Source organism: Podarcis vaucheri (genome assembly GCF_965113315.1).
Source record: "Podarcis vaucheri genome assembly, chromosome: 15".
Taxonomy (NCBI): domain Eukaryota; kingdom Metazoa; phylum Chordata; class Lepidosauria; order Squamata; family Lacertidae; genus Podarcis; species Podarcis vaucheri.
In genome coordinates, this window is record NC_138753.1 from 43,643,718 (window position 1) to 43,661,313 (window position 17,596).

Genomic DNA, 17,596 nt, shown 5'->3' on the forward strand with positions numbered 1-17,596 from the left:
GGCCTGGCGTGCTCTGGTCCATGGAGTCACAAAGAGTCGGACACGACTAAACAACAACAACAACAACTTGATACAAGCAAAACACACAATATTAGATCATTCTCTGGGTCTAGTATTCTCTAGTATCCTTCAATCGCCTGGGTGTCATCCCTGGGGGGGGGGGTGACATCGCCGTGCTGCCGCGGGTGCACATCTAGCTCCACCTCTGGGGTTAAATCCGGGTTAAATTGGGGGTCGGGCTGGCATTTTGATGACATGGGAGAAAGTCCCACCAAATTCAGAATAGCTTCCTTCAGCATAAGCGCGTAGAGCGCTGGGTGTCGAGCCTTAGGTGACGATCCTCTCTCCGCCCAAATTGACCCCGAAGGGAGAAGGGCGACCCACTGACTTCCCTCGGCCTTGCCGAATCCCCGCTGAGAAGTCGCGCGCAAGAGCGCAGCCCGCTCCCTAGTTCAGTGCGCGCTGCCTCAGGATCGCAGTCGGGCGGTGGAGGAGGAGGAGGAGGAGGATGGGTGAAGAGGCTCCAGGGCAGCGGGGAGGAGCGCCAGGCACCAATCCCCGCGAGGGGCCCGCCTGCCCTCCGCCACCCGCTCCGTATAAATGGCCCTCCGGAGGCGTCGGGAGCACAACTTTGGCCGAGCGCCGGGGCGCCCCTCTCCGGCACGCGGGTCATGCAGGCCCCCCAGGCGCGCCCGGGCTGCGCTGCCCGCCCCAAGCAGCTGACCTCTTTCCTCATTCGGGACATCCTGCGCCCCGGCGGCGCGCCCGCCTCGGAGCCCGGCGGGGAAGCTCGTCCGGATCGGCCCGGGGCCAGCCAAGCCCCCGAGAAGCCCGGCGCGGCGGACGCGGCAGGTAACGGGAGCCGCGGGGCGGAGGGTCGGTCCCGGACCTTGCTCTGGGCTTGGAAGTGCTCGGAGCAGCCGCTTCGCCTGGCCCACCTGGCCGGGGTGTTGCGCGCCGGGGAAATGGCAAGTTATGCTGCTCCGCGCGCCTGGGAGGAGGGCAAGGGGAGAAGCCGATAGGCGGCCCGCAGGCTGCAGGACCTTCAGCTCACGGATCGGGCAGCGGCTGCCGTGACGCCTGTCTGTCCCGACGTGGGGGAGCAACTGCGTGTTGGGGAATTGCTTTGTAACTTTTGTAAACTCTTGTCCATATTTTAAAAAGGAGGTTCCTGCAGGAGGAAAACCAGCATGATCCCTGTAGTGTGGCCTCTTTCTGTCGTGCTAGATTTCCTCTTGCAGGAAGGTATGGGGGCTATTAAAGAAATGTTTTCGTTGCCCCATTTGCAGTCTGAGATGGTGCGACCTGTCCTGTCCCTTTGCTGCCTGAGTCTGCCATGTGAAAGGCACAATAAGCTGAGAGCAGCTCCCAGTCCCTCAGGGTGAGCTTTGTGGTTGAGGGGGGGATTTGATCTCTCCAACTAAGTCCAACGCTCTTAACCACAACACCCCACTGCCCCATTTGCACCTTACATCTAAAGCAGTATTTAAATAATCACAGATTTCCCTAAAGAATCCTGGGAATTGTAGTTTGTTAAGGGTGCTGAGAGGTATTTGGGACCCCTTGTCCCACCACAGAGCTGAGCAAACACTCCCAAAGTTGAGAAGAGGGATTGATTGTTAAACCACTCTGGGAATGGCACCTCTGCAGGGGAACAGGGGTCTCTGAACAACTTTCAGCAGCCTTGATAAACTACACTTCCCAGGATTCTTTGTGTGGGAGTGGAATCCATGATTGCTTAATATGGTATATTGCCATTTTTACATGCATGGTTCAGAGGGGGCATTATAAGCAATATGCAAAGATCAAGAAAATACACAAAATGCTGTGTTGTCATACACACATCCCATGTGCAGTGTGATTGTGTGGTTTTCAGTGCGGGATTTGCTGGGGAGATCAAGGTGGCCCAAACATGCCATTTGGTTGTAGGTTTTGTGTGTGTGTGTGTGTGTGTGTGTGTGTGTGTGTTTCCTTCCTTCCTTCCCTCACCTCCCTCCCAAATTTTTGGTATTGTTTAAATAGGTCATAACTTTACCCTTTCTGCTTCTCTACTAGATCAGTCTGCAGAGGCCTTCCTCTCTCATTCTGAGAACACCCCCAAATCCTTACCGAGACTCCCAAAGCAGCAGAAGCGTTCCCGGGCTGCCTTCTCCCATATGCAGGTCATAGAGCTTGAGAAGAAGTTCAATCACCAGAAGTACCTGTCTGCACCTGAGCGAGCCCACCTAGCCAAGCACCTGAAACTCACCGAAACCCAAGTGAAAATCTGGTTCCAGAACAGAAGATATAAGACCAAGAGGAAGCAGCTGGCCTCAGAATTTGGTGGACTTGATAAGAACTCGGCAATTCCAGCCTTCAAAGAACGTGACTTCTCCAGAGCTACTCTGGCCCTTTCTGTGTACCACAGCTACCAGTATAATCCATATGTCTACTACCTGAATGGCTGGAGTCCAGTCTTGCGGTAACTAATATACTGAGTGATCTACTTGCCACAGGGTCTAAAAACACTCTTCAGCCACCACCCAGCCACTGACTTTGCTACAGTGGGATAGATTGCAAGTCAGACTTTGCCAGAGAGAATTGGCTTCCTCCTGTTTTATTTTTTCTCCTCTATCTTGGGACATCCAGGGAGCTCACGTGCAAAATAAATATTATAAAATATGCATCCATTCCTGTAAGGGATCACATCTTTCCTCGAAAGTCAGTCTGCAAAGTAATTCCCGACCTGCATATAATGTGCAGCACGTTTCACGTGTAGGGAGAGAGATACTACTATATTGTGAGAAATGCGTTGAATGATGGAAACTCCAGAAGTGTTCATCCCTAGAAGAGGCTGCCTGCTTCAGGGAAAGACCAGCGCTCAGCAGGACAGCACATGTTTTTTGTGCAGAAAGCCCCCAGTCCAATCCCTGGCATCTCTAGTGAGAAAGATCAGGCAGTACAGCAGTCTTGAACCTTTTCTGGCCTGACACACACGCCCCTTGCCCCCAAACATGGATTTGGGGACCCACTTCTTAATTATTAATATTCTTTATAGATTTGTATGGTGTCCGGGCTGCTTTTGTGGTCTGCCTTAAGTCAGGCTGTCATCCAGTGGTGCAGAGAGCCAAGCTGATGCCATCCAGATGTTGTCAGACTCCAACTCCCCCCATCTCTGGCTATTTGCCATGCTGGCTGAAGCTGATGAGAGTCCAGCCCATCTGGAGGGATCCAGGGTGACTGTCCAGGCACTCCTGGGAAGGGATAAAGCTCAGGGATAGAGCAGTTGCTTTTCATAAGGGAGGTCCTGGGTTCAAGCCCAGCATTGCCAGGTAGGGCTGGGAGGGAGATTCCAATAGTCTGACTTGGTATAAGGCGGCTTCCTATAACCCACCATTTGAGGCTGGCAGATGATGGGTGGAGAAAGACCTTTGCCTGAGACTCTGGAACAGTATCGGTCAGTGTGGTGACCTCTAAATATTGTTGGACCACCAGTCCCCTAGCCAACATGGCCAAGGGTTGGGGATCACATAATGTGCTATTTAACTGTGTTTGGTGGGTACCACATTGACTTCTCTTGCTATGAAGAGATGCTGGCAGCCACGGTAGACAACAGTGGGCAAGAGGGCCAAATAGTCTGACTTGGTCAAACCCAACTCCCTGTGTTTCTTTGTTGTGTCACTGTATGATGAGCAGTTTCCTATCACAACAGAGAACTCCAATCAAGTTTCATGCATTTCTTTCAGTGCAGAGGTACAGCACCTTCACACTGCCTTTTGTGTTTCTGGGTGAATTACTGCTGTGGCTTTGCTTTGTTTTTATGTAAAATGTATGCCCAGAGCAATTATGCAAGACTATGGAAAGCTGCCTTATACAGAATCAGACCACTGGTCCACCTAGTTCAGGATTACACTGACTAGCAGTGGCTCTCTAGAGAGGAATCTTTTCTTACCTGGGGCTTCCTGCACTCGGCTGCTGAGCAGAGATTTAACTTTTTGCTTTTTCTTTCCCAGAAAGCAAATCTATTCTGGCATATGAGATGGAGCATGTATTCAATTTTATTTCCATGGAACGGTGTCTGTGCTTTGGCTAAGACATCAGGAAAACCCTGTGTTTAAACAGAGGCAAGAGAGAGTGAGCTTCCCTCAAGGAAAAAATCTGTTAGGTGGGGATGGAAGGCTCTCTGTTTCCCAGCCTTCAAATACAGCTGTTTGGGGTGGTTTCTTCTACCTCCATTGCGCTTGAGTTATGTGGCTGCGATGGTGGTGTAGATGTTTGCGAAGTGGCCAGCTCTGAATCGTGCTGCACACACCTCCCCATCTTTCATGACCTTTAGGAGACATCTGAAGGCAGCCCTGGGTGGGATTTTTTTTTTTTATGTTTAATGTTTTGTCAAGCTTTTATATATGTTGGAAGCCACCCAGAGTGTCTGGGGCAACCCAGTCAGAGGGGCAGGCTATAAATAATAAAATTATTATTATTATTATTATTATTATTATTATTATTATTATTATTATTTTATTATGGAACAGGGTGTCCCTATTTTCATGAGAGAAATGTTTGAGGGTATGTACAGTTCCTTCTGAGAGCACATACCCTGCAAGTGTGCCGGTTTTCCAGGGACAGTCCTGGAATGTCCCAGTTTCTGGTTTTCCTTTTCCCTCCCCTCCATGTCTTGGAGAATACCGTATTTTTCGCTAGATAAGATGCACCAGACCACAAGACGCACCTAGTTTTTGGAGGAGGAAAACAAGAAAAAAAAATATTCTGAATCTCAGAAGCCAGAACAGCAAGGTGGATCGCTGTGAAAAGGTGGAGCGCGGTGAAAGCAGCAATCCTTCTTGCTGTTCTGGCTTCTGGGATAGCAGCGCAGCCTGCATTCGCTCCATAAGACGCACACACATTTCCCCTTACTTTTTAGGAGGGAAAAAGTGAGTCTTATAGAGCAAAAAATACAGTAATTAAAAGTGTGTGCATGTTTGTAGGTGAAAAACAGAGACCCATTTCTACTGAAAATAAAATACCTGCACCAAATGCAGGAAGCAGTGAATCTGGCATATGAATAACTTCCTATAATTTTGAAGGAAAGGCCACCAGTCCGTTTTCAATTCTTTAATTGCAATGCTTAAGCAGCCAGCCATTTTTAAGGAAACACATGGAGTGTTGATTCCTTTATTGTATTTTTTTTTAAAAAAAATATTACTTTTCCAACATTTTAAACACAAAAAAGACAATACAATACAAAGACACTACATAACACTAACACATTAAACTAACAAAACAAAAACCGTTTAAAACACATCAAACAATTTCAATATCTTATCTTTCATTCACTTATTTCAACGACCTCCTCACACCTCCCTTTTTGTATTCCACTTCTGTTAATTGTTTCAGCAATTCCTCTCCATCTTCCTCTGTTTTCTATCCTATAATTATCTTGACACATTCTAACCTTATTTTTCCCTTTAATACTCTATTAATCTATTTATACTTAGTTCCTTATAACATTTCTACTAAAGCCATATAACTTCATTCCAACATCTTTCTAACATTCATTAATTTTACAGTATTTCTGTAAATAGTCTTTAAACTTTTTCCAGTCTTCTTCCACCGACTCTTCTCCCTGGTCTCGGATTCTGCCAGTCATTTCCGCCAGTTCCATATAGTCCATCAACTTCATCTGCCATTCTTCCAGAGTGGGTAAATCTTCTGTCTTCCAATACTTCGCAATAAGAATTCTTGCTGCTGTTGTTGCATACATAAAAAAAGTTCTATCCTTCTTTGGCACCATGTGGCCAACCATGCCCAGGAGAAAGGCCTCTGGTTTCTTCAGGAAGGTATATTTAAATATCTTTTTCATTTCGTTATAAATCATCTCGCAGAATGTCTTAATCCTTGGGCATGTCCACCAAAGGTGAAAGAATGTACCTTCAGTCTCATTACATTTCCAACATTTATTGTCGGGCAAATGGTAAATTTTTGCAAGCTTGACTGGTGTCATGTACCACCTATAAATCATTTTCATTAAATTTTCTCTTAATTTCGTGAATTAAATTTCTCGTGAATTTCATACCTGTGGTCCATAACTGTTCCCAGTCAGCCATCATTATGTTACGTCCAACATCTTGTGCCCATTTAATCATAGCTGATTTCACCGTTTCATCCTGAGTGTTCCATTTCAACAGCAAGTTATATATTCTTGACAAATTCTTGATTTTTGGATCTAGCAATTCTGTTTCCAATTTTGATTTTTCCACCTGGAAACCAACTTTTTTGTCCAAATTGTATGCCTCCATTATTTGGTAATAATGGAGCCAATCTTGCACTTTGTTTTTCAATTTTTCAAAGCTCTGCAATTTTATTCTGTCTCCATCTTGTTCCAGAATTTTCCAGATTCCTTTATTGTAAATGGAACCTTATACTGTCGACACAGAAGTAAGTCCCACTATAATCAGTGGAGCTTACTCCCTGGTATGTTCCTGATCATTCTCACAGTTTTCATCATCATCATCATCATCATCATTTATTATTATTTCTGACAATTACTATATCCCACCTTTTCCCCTGACAGGGAGTCAATGCAGTTTACAGCTAGAATTTTATTTCATTCTGTTTAAATGTGGAAGGTGCTGTTCATGATCCCTTCCCTCACACATTTTTTCTTTACAACAATTCTGTGAGGTGGGTTTGGTGGAGAGGCTGTAATTGGCTCGAGGTGACTGATGTAGATGTGTATATGACGTCTATGTGTTTGGCAAGATCAAACGTAGGGGAAACTTCCTGGCATGGAATAGGATGTCCCTCGTTTCATGGGAGAGATCTTGGAGGGCATGAGAGCATCAACACATCAAGTCCTCTTGCTCCTTGGGGACTTGTGGAAAGTACATTCAAAACCTGTGGTAGCAATGAGCCTTGCACACCAGCCATGCTAAGCTGTGGACAGCTGAACTTTTAGAAGTTTAAGAAGGAAAACGATTAGAGGAGCAAACACAGCCTGTAGCCATTAGACTGCCTCACAAGTACTTTTCATTGGCTTTTTTAAAAGTGCTTGTGCGTGGATTTCACATTTAAAACCTGCCCAGAAATGGGACAGAGCAGACTTCAGGCTATATATACACCATACATTTAAAGTACATGAGTCCCCCCCACCCACCCAATCCAAGAATGCTGGGAACTGCAGTTTGTTAAGGGTGCTGTGAATTATAGCTCTCTGATGAGTAAATTGTTTTTGTTCCTTCTACTTTCTGGGGTACTTGACAGAGCACTGAAGCAAGGCCTGCACCTTTCTTTTATTTTCTTTTATTGTAGGTTTGTTTGTCTTACGCAGAAGACACAGCTTCCTGTGATGGCAGTAAACATGCATCTCTTCTGTGATGCAGTCCTCTTCCACACATAATTTCTCTTCTCACTAAAATCAAGCATATTTGAGGGAAGCCCCCCCCCCCCCGCCAGCCTGCTACCTTCCGTTTGAAGTGGTGCAATCAGAATCAGTGTTAGTGACTTATAAAAAGGCAGGTTGCTCAAAATCACACAATTTATGCACCTTAAAAACACCAAATCCAGCCTGTAAGCAAATAATATGCTTAGTTACCTCCTTTAGCATAGTTTATAATCCAGTTGTTTGCATATTTACTTGGAAGTAGGTCCTGTTTTATTAAGTGAAGCTTCTCATGTGTATATGTTTCCAGGCTAATGAGTCAATCTTCTGTATCCCTACTCAGAAGTCCAAGTGAGTTCAGTTAGGCTTCAGATAAGTTTTACTTTTCAGAGCAATCCTATACATCTTCAGCCAAAAGCCAATCCTTTTCCACACTGTGTTCCATGAGACCTATTCCAAATAAGTGTGTTTGTTTAGAATTAACCTTAACCTGCCTTAATCAAGAGATGCTGGCACTAATCCATATTAGAGCCACCTCAAAGAAGTTGTTTGTTTTATTCCTTCTGTTCCTTTCTCCAAAGAACAATAAATTGTGACAATAAGCTGTATAAGCTTCCCAGATAAAGGCAATTTTTACTTTTCTACTATTGTTGGAATTGACTCTTTTGTTGACAGCCACACAAAATGATGTTATGCATATCAGCAAGAAGTCTGACTGAACAATTTATATGTTAAAACCTACTTTGGCGTTCTGGATTTCAAAAGTATATCAGCAAGTGTCAGAGCTGTGTGTTAGCCTTTCACACAGTTAGATGTGCCGCTCATGAGCACAAGAGCAATTCCCATATCTGACAAACATTCACTAACTGTGCAATCCTATAGGTGGGACACTTGGAAGTAAGCCCTGTCAAGTTCAGCAGGTCTCTCTGAGTTCAGTGGGACTTACGTCTGACTAGGCATGCATATAACTGTGTTGTAAAACCCTAAGAAGCTTGTTTGATATCAGAAAGCTGATATGTTGTGGGAGGGACATTTAGACTGTATGCACACTAACCCATTTGTTACACAAATGTTTCTTCTAGGGCTGCTGGTTGAGTCAAGTTTCTTAGCTGCTTAGTCCTCTGCCTTGCATTTTAACCAATCAATTGTATATTAGTGTGCATACTGCTAAAATCTCAACAGAAGTGCCTTTGTGAGATATTGAAGGAAGTGTGAGATAAGTTATGATTGAATAAATGTTGCTGTTTGCTGGAAGGAAAAGCTATCTTGAGTATTTTCTGTTTAATTTCTCATTGCAATCATGCAACAGAACCAAAATCACCTCAAGAAATACAGAGAGATGGAGCGGGAGAGGGAGACAGATGTGTGCCCTTCAATCCCAGCCTCACCAGTTAAAATGTATATCCAATCATCAGTGAAACCAGGGACTTTCAGATTTTTTTCCTGAGAAACATTGAGGTTCCTTGAAAGCTTCTCTAGACCAGGAATGGAAGGATCTATCAATTTTGGTGGGTGTGGTTTGGAGAAAGTTGCCTGGGAGGCCAAAGTGGAGGTTGCTCCCCCCCCCCCCCCGTTTAAGGCTTGCTCCTTTTTTGGGGACACATGATGTTCCCAACATTCTTGGACTCCAGCTCCCACCAGCCCCAGCCAGCACTGCTCATGGTCAGAGATTATGGGAGTTGTAGTCCACCAACATCTGGCTAGCAACACATTCCCCACATCTGATCTAAAGGCAAGGGGGCATTATTAGACAGCCTAAAATTGCTTCACTGCACCACCGATGGGCATTTTTGTGTTCTGCTTTTTAGCATCAAAAAGCCATTTGGCTGGGTACTATTGCACCTCTTACGATCTGTCATTCACTGTGAAATCATTGGCATGGCTCCAAACTATGTGGGGGCACACAGCACAGTGTTGCCAGTGACCCCCCTCCCACAGCACACACAAGACTGGGTCCCCTTCAAAAGCAGCACAGCTACCCAGCCTCTGCTAAAACATCTGTCTGGGCCAAGGCAGCAGCAGCAGAGCTGGTGACAGGTCAGTGAGGGTCTCTTCTGAGGGTCCCTCAGTCAGTGCCCAACTTGGCCGACTGCTGACACCAGTCCTGCTGGCAGCACTTCTTGTGATATTCGACAGTCATTGAGGCTGATTGCAATGCAGACTTGGGATGGCCTCATGCTTGGAGCAGGTCCAGTACTAAGAGTAAAGAAGACGCTTTGTGTGAACAGGGCCTATAAAAAATAACAATTGCTTGTTTTCTAACCGTTCAGAATGTAGCCTATCCTATCTGCAGGAAACCTTTCCCCAGCTCTTTTATCTTGTTATTAGAGCCTATATATTCTGGATGGTGCAGCCCCCGCTCTTCACCAGCACGAAGAGCAGAAGGTCATCGCCAAACAGTTAGAACAATGTTTCAAAGCCCAGCCTGCAGCTTATCCACTTTGGAGAAGGTGATTGCGCAACGCAGAGCCAGAGATTGATTTCCAGTCTCTCTGCCTTTCACCAAACAAGACACTCTCTTAAACACAAGATCAGGCTATTAGGACATAAATCTATTGGGATGGAGGACTTATTTCAACATTGCTCTCTATCTCTTATGGTGGTTGCACCATCGCTCTCAAAGGATTGCTTTCTGCTGCCAGGACATCCATCCATTTAGCCCAGGAATGTCTATATTGACAGGTGGTGACTCTGTGGTTCCAGACAGGAATACTTCCCAGCCCTAGCTGCAGTTGGCAAGGATTTCACCTGGTGCTGTAGCTCAGTGGTAGAGCAATTGCTTTGCATGCGGAAAGTCCCAGGTTCATCTCCAGATCAGAGTGGGACAGTCCCCTGCCTGAGACCCTGAGGAACTACCATCAAAGCAGATACTACTGAGCTAGAAGCAGCTTCCTATATTAAGCATACAGAGCATGTGCTCTGCCAGTGACCTGCAGCCTCTCCCCGATAACTACGGATGTCATCTGCCAAATCACCAAGTCCACCTCTCTCAAGCATGAAAAGCATACAAAAGACCTCAATGCCTTTTGATGCTTTCGGTGGCACATTGACAACACAGAAAAGATGGAATGTCAACTCTCTATTGCTTTACATAAGCACTTGCCACTTTTCACAGGTGATAGGGCACATTTGGGAAGGGCCATAACTCGGTGGCAGAGCATATGCTTTGCATGCAGAAAGTCTCAAGCTGAATCCCCAGCATTTCCAAAAGGGTTCAGAATGCACCAGTCTGAAACTGTCGAGAGTTCCTACTGAGCTATATGGGCTGATGATCTTGTTCAGTACAAGGCAGCAGCCTTAATTCCTATGGAGAAGGCCTGTAGCTCAGCATTGCCCAACATCTTCCAGCAGATGTCTGGAACCCAGGAGGGCTGCTACAAGTTGTCGTTATTCCTTTTCTTAAGAGACAATGGAGTGTACCTCCAGGGGTGAAGTCAAACAGCTGTGCTAGCAGCACCAAAGTGACAAGCCTGGGCAGTGTGTCTGGAGGTCCTGGGCTGCCCAGGTGACAAGACCTCCTTCTCTGCCTCGCTGATGTGGTCCAAAGGAAAGCAGAGCAATACATTTAGTACCAGCTTGGCTGCAGGAATCATACAAGGTGCCATCCAACCATCTTAGGGACTCCACTCCAAATTTGTGTAGGGTTTACTCCTTAGCTTTTTCTTCTCCCGAATACATCCCGCAAGACAGCTCAGGTTTAGGATCAGGGTTTTCCTTCCCTTAAATGGGCTCCCTTCCCAAGTGGTGGAGCCCCACCTGCCCACTGCAAGGTACTGTAAGCAACACTCAATGAAATACAGCAATCTGATTAGTTATGAGGCAGCTTCCTATGCTCCTGCTTATCTTACTTAAAATGTTCCTATGCTGCTCTTCATTTAAATGATCTCAGAGCAGTTCACAGCACATGAACATAATGCAATAAAATCCACATAATAGTAGACTAGTTTCTTCACACTCACACATCTCTCACTATCCTCCATCCAGGCTAGCAAGAAGCCTTATCATAGTTCAAGGAGACTTTCCAGCTAGGCAGAAAACTGTATGTAGGAAGATACAAAGCAGGACCTGTGAGGGGTTGGGCCCTGGGGAGAGTCCCACGGGCCAGGAAGAGAGGCCTGGGGAGCCACATTTGGCCAGGTGCTTGGCATTCCCCATCCTAGCTTTGCATGTTTACCTCGGTAGGCCAGCCAAATGCGCAGTTAGCAGGAAGGCATTTCCACAGCAGGGGTTGGCAGCAGCAGGTATGGCAGCCGTGCGTAGCATGGCAAGGGGGCACATGGCCTTGTGAAGCCCCACACATATTTTTTTCAATGCATGAAAGGCAAAGTCATGTAAACTATGATAGGCTGTTCCTGAAACTTCCTACCGATTGGTAAGGAGAAGTGAAACAATATTTTAATCACAAAAGACAAGGTCAAAAATTGTTTTTTGTAGGGAGAGTAACAAAAAGGGCTTTATGCTTTGATAACCAAATCCAAGCGTGTTAATGAAGGATCTAAAATCACAACAATGTAAAATGGAAATGATACACTTCCTCTTGATGAATGGGCAAGAGGAAGACCCACCCAGCTTATGGAGACATTAACGTTTTCTCCAGCATTAACACAACAGACTCTTGTTTGCAAGCTACTGGAAAAAGGAGGCATCATTTAATGTCTGTCAGCGTGCGTCACACTCCACCGCTAACATCTCTATCCAGATGAAATGGTGTCGAAGGCTGACATAACATTTATACTTGTTCATGCCAAATTGTTTTATTTCACGCTACAGAAAAAGGAGCTGCTTTGGGATAACATTGGACTGACATTTGCATGCAATCAAATGCACACTTGGCAAGCAGGCTAAGTCAGAGGGCCAAGAGAAAGCGTCTCCTTAAGAGAAGGAACGCTTGCAGAGCAGAGGGATGTGGGAACCCATGGAGACCAGCAGGCTAACGTGGTTCACTTGCCTTAGGGCTGGTTTTGGGTTCAAGGTGGGCTCTAGGCAAGTGTTGTCTGCTGACTACTCCCAAGATCTTCATCATCATCATCATCATTATTTACTTGTACCCCACTCATCTGACTAGGTTGGCCCAGCCACTCTGGGCAGCTTCCAACAGAATGTAAAAGAACACATGGTGCGTCAGACATTAAAAGCTTCCAGATACAGGGCTGCCTTCAGATGTCTATGGAAGGTCATATAATTGGTTATCTCTTTGACATCAGATGGGGGGGGTGTTGCACAAAGTGAGAGGGCATTCTACTGGTGTCCTCCTGACATCAGTGCCCCATCACAGGCATACAGGAGCTCTGGAATATGACACACACCATTTTAGATCTACCACAATGCTGAGTTCTACAAGGGCCAATACTGAGACTAAGGAGGAAGAAGCTGACCACCTGCTAGGCTGGTTGTAAGGAATAAGACAGGTAGGTGAAAGCTGGCTCAGAGCAGACTGAAGTTAGTGGAGCAGCGCCCCATTTTTCCCTAATGGACCAGCCTCCACTGTCTAACAGTGAAGTGTTTTGAACCTTTCTGTGACCTGATAGTAGCTCAGCCAATGGCCTGGTGAATGAAAGCTCCCCGTATAGAAATACTAATGAAGGTAAATGAGGAGTGTGGGGGTGTCCAGGGGACACTGTTTTGAGTTTTCTAAAGAAACAGTGGGATGTAACAACTATCATCATCATCATCAATGGAAGAGTGTACACCACAGAAATAACCAGGGCCACCTATAGACCAAACAGCAAAACAGAGTCAGAGCATTTCTTCAACTTTTGAATACTTGCAGGCCATTTCACAATCTGCTGCATGAATTATCCCCATCAGATAAGACAAAAAATTTACAGACTAGGTTCAAAAAATTCTATATTTATTCATGCAAATTGAACTGTTTATACCATTTGTTTTGGCTGTTGCTGAGACAGTTAACTTATGAAACATATCTTTGAGCTCAGTGTTGCCTCCCTCACCTCCCAGCCTGGTGCTGGAAGCAGTTCCCTGGGTTATCTGACCCTATTGACAACCCCTTCAGATGGATTAATAATTTTGGAATAAGCCTCCCTCATAATCTAGAACATGGGTTCTCAGATATTTGGAGCCTGGAGTCACCTTTGCAAATCTAAGAAACTGTTGTGGGCACCACAAAACACCCATTTCACAGATGAAAAACAGGTCATGCTCAGAACACACACACACACACACACACACACCAAATAAAGCTGGCAACGCACACCACATACACACAACAGGCAATCTCCCAACCAAACAGCAAAATGCAACAACAATAACAAAAGCCCACCAACAATTTTAAAGCATTAAAAATGGTATGGCAAGGAGGCCTTGGCAGGCACCAAGGAGGAGATGGTGGTACCCATGGATGCCATGTTGAGAACCCCAGATCCATCATCCCTTGCAGCAATTTGATGGATTCAAAAATCAAGGGAATCTTTTGTAATTTTGGCAGATTATGAGCTAAGCCCCCAGGATGGTAGCGCTGCTCACTACTCTGACCAGCTAAGAGCCACCTGCTGTTTAAGTGGATTGTTGGGTGAAGGCCAGTCTCTTTCACATCTTGCACCATCCAGCCCTGAAGTGCTGGAGCAGAGCAGATGCATTGCAAGGCTAAGGGACTCACCTCAATGCTGACCTCCTGACTATAAAATCAGAAGCAGAGATTAAAGGTGGGCCAGGAGGAATACTTTGCAGGATGTATATAAAACACAGATTGCCAAAGTACTGTTGCCTGTGTTTTGCCATGGTGGAGTGGGGAGGGGGAAATATTTTCAGTCACTCCCCAAAACCCTTGCTGAATTATTTTCTCTGTTCTTACGGGGGGGGGGGGAGTAGAAGCCAAAAACATGCCTGCATTTCTTTAATAAGGGATACCATGCCACAGGGACAAGCAGAAAAGGATAAATCAGCAAGAAAAATAAACCAGTAGGCAATTTTTCAAATATATCTGGACATAATCAGCAAACCCAGGAGTTCTTGGATGAGACCCAGTGTATAACTGTTAGATATTATAGGCAGTGGAAGCTGGAATTGAAAATTAAACTGTTGATACCATAACGCCTTTATACACATCTATCATGTGACCAATATTCTAGAGTTGGAAACAGTTCAGAAAAGGACAATGAAAATGATCAAAAGAATGGAGCAACTTCTCTTTGAGACTTTTCATCATCATCATCATAATTTATTACCCCGCCCATCTGACTGGGTCTCCCCAGCCACTCTGGGCGGCTTCCAACCAAATATCAAAAACAATACAACAATTTCAGTGTAGAGCAAAAGCAAGTAAGTAGCAACATGACAGAGGTTTATAGAATTCTGCAAAAGTGGAAAAAGTGGGTAGTGAAAAGTTCTTTTTCCTTGCTCAGAAGACTAGAACTCAGGGCCTTCCAATGAAGCTGAATGTTGGAAGATTCAGGACCAATAAAAGAAAATATTTCTTCATGCAGCACGTAGCTAAAGTATGGAATTCATGACCACCAGAGACAGGTTGAGTGGCTTCAAAAGAGGATTGGACAAGCTCATGGAGGATAATCCTATCAGTGGCTACTAACCCCGATAGCTATGTTCTACTGAAATCACAGTCAGGCACAGGGCTATTGTCTTGCTTCCAGCTTCCCTTTGGCACCTGGTTGGCCACTGTGAGAATAGGATGCTGGACTAGATGGCCACTGCCTTGATCTAGCAGGCTCTTCTTCTGTTCTTGTGTGATGCCCAGAACTAGACACACAGTGTGCTTTGTTTGAGAGGCATGGCTTGTGTTTTCAGCTAGAGGACACAGAAGCATTGTAAGATACTCTACTGAAGGAGTTACCAGATAAGTTGATTGTGTCATCTGAGCCTAAGCTGTAATAAAAAAAAGTTACATAGAGCTGGAACACATTTTTCATCTAATGCAGTTAAATTTTGTACCATTTGCATCTCTTGGTTGTATCCATTGGCAGTTCTTCTGCCACACAGATAGCATTATTGAATATTTGCAACACTTTCTGTTTTTGCTGGTCTTGTAAACGTTCTTCTCTGAGATGCCAAAAGTAAGCTACTTTTTCACCTTGGCAAAGTATTGGGCAGATGCATCAATCAAGTGATCAGGAAACACTAACAAAGACAACCTTGACTGACCCTGAAACAAACAAGGTATTGCTCTTATCGAGGGGGAAATTCCATTTGAAAGTGGAATGACATCACAGCCTCCCCACTGGGTATTCTGTATCTAGATACCAAGAGATTTAAAGCTCCAAACCTTTACCAGCTTGCTGTGAGCAAGCCCACTGAGCTCTATGAAATTTACTCATATGTACACAAGTACTCCATTAGTTAAATACTCGGACATCAGAGGTTTTATCAGCATTAGGTTTTGTCAACCTAATGTAATCTGTAATCTTTAGCTGGTTAAAATTATAGGTGGAGAGTTGTATCTAATGTTTGTTTGTTGTTGTTGTATTATCTGTACCCTACCCATCTGACTGGTTTCCCCCAGCCACTCTGAGCAGCTTCCAACAAATATAAAAGCATAATAAAACATCAAATATTAAAAACTTCCCAATACAGGACTACCTTCAGATGTCTTCTAAAAGTTGTATGGGGTTTTTTTTTTATCTTCTTTTATCTGACAGGAGGGCATTCCACAGGGCGGATGCCACCACCACGAAGGCCCTCTGCCTGGTTCCCTGTAACCTCACTTCTCGCAGTGAGGGAACAGCCAGAAGGCCCTTGGTGCTGGACCTCAGTGTCCAGGCTGAATGACAGGACAGGGACCTTTATCTTGCTTATGTTGCTCTGCCATGTGCCAAGTACACTTGATGATATTGTTACATGCCACCCTCACCACCACAGTGGTGCCAGATTCCAGGGGTTCCAGGTGCTTACCCAGGGTCTATGTTTCCTTTGGAAATGAGGCACAGTGGAGACTGAGGTGTCTGTATGATATAGGGTTGTATTTACACATATATACAACCTTAGTCTAGGTGGACGGAGTGCAGAGCATTCACATGCCTTTTCCATAAGGGCAGCTTTGGATTCAAAGACAGCGCAAAAGCCATGCTCTTTGTCTCTTTGTTACCACTTGTCCCAGCCAGCCCACCAGGTCTTCAGTCCCCTTCTTCACAGAGTCGAAGGATCTCTGCCCATGACACAGAGCTGGAGGAAGCCTCCCCACTTTGCCTGGCAGTCTTTGCCCTCCTTGATGGGCCATCACTGGCCTTTGATCTCCCAATGACTCCCGTTGAACAGGCTTGGCTTGTTAGCATAACTAAATCCAGGGGGCTTGACACAGTTTAATCAAACCTTGATTAATTCTATTATTTACTAAATCCAGGAATTATGGGGAGGATCTGGCACCTAGAAGTTTAAGAGATCACTGCCCCCCACCAACTTTATAAACAATGCTCCATCTGGAACCGAATTTAGGACTGTGTGGGTGCTTCTCCTGCACGGGTTGCTGAGCTGAGGGGGTGCCACAGGGCACCATAACTATGACATCGTGCACATGCAGAACAGAAGGTGAGAGGTGGGGGTGCCAAATTTTGGGCTCACACAGGGCACTGCTGAAATTTGAAAGACCAAGTCTGCCCTTTCCAAATAGACACTTATAACAACTGCACTTTCTCTCAAAGCACTGATAACAGTTAAAGTAAGAGGAAGTGCCTGGACAGAGATAAGTTTAAGGAGTTTTTCACTGCCTGGTTGGGCAATCTGGCCAGGTGCTGAAAGAACTCGGCAAATGAAATAACCAGGTGAGAGTCTCCTTATTTATTATTTCAATCCTCAACTGCCTCCTTCTCAAAACACGAAGAAGCAAAGAGACCGCAAGCACCTCACTGAAAACCTGGGCTGCCTTCCAGACACCCTGGTATATCAAACTTCTCACCAACCATTAGTGTTTCCTTTCCTCCCTGCTGGGTATGTAGTAAACAAATGTGAGGTTATCAGTATCTGTGAACCAGCATGATAACCCTAATCTTTTTTCTAGTGACTCAGAGGCTACTCATCTAAAGTTTGGTTTATTTAAGATGCTGCTACATAAAAGGGGTGCATTTTATATAGCTTTGTTCCAAAATCATAAAAAGTAAATAATTAAAATATTAGCTGTCTTAAAATTTTGAAACAGAGTTCCAAAACATGCCAAGGAATATACAACAGACCTATTCCTTTATATAATTTCTCCACTCGGTAAAATAAAGGGTTGTAGCCACTGCAAGTCCTGCTCAGAGTAGATGCTTTGAAGTTAGAGAACATGGCTAACTT

At 45.1% G+C, this 17,596-nt stretch overlaps 1 protein-coding gene across 1 annotated transcript; it reads left to right on the plus strand.

Moving 5' to 3' along the window:
* Positions 1-656: 656 nt before the first annotated feature.
* On the plus strand, positions 657-2,634 carry NKX3-1 (NK3 homeobox 1). The gene is made up of 2 exons (XM_082201155.1): positions 657-852; positions 2,056-2,634. Exons 1-2 carry the CDS (start codon positions 672-674, stop codon positions 2,463-2,465), a joined length of 591 nt encoding a protein of 196 aa, XP_082057281.1. The 5' UTR covers positions 657-671; the 3' UTR covers positions 2,466-2,634.
* Positions 2,635-17,596: the final 14,962 nt, after the last annotated feature.

Excerpts from the sequence above, each read along its gene's own strand:
- NKX3-1 (XM_082201155.1), top strand. The coding sequence starts at position 672 with ATGCAGGCCCCCCAGGCGCGCCCGGGCTGCGCTGCCCGCCCCAAGCAG. Across the intron at positions 853-2,055 it reads CGGCGCGGCGGACGCGGCAG|ATCAGTCTGCAGAGGCCTTC; the intron begins GTAACGGGAGCC and ends CTTCTCTACTAG.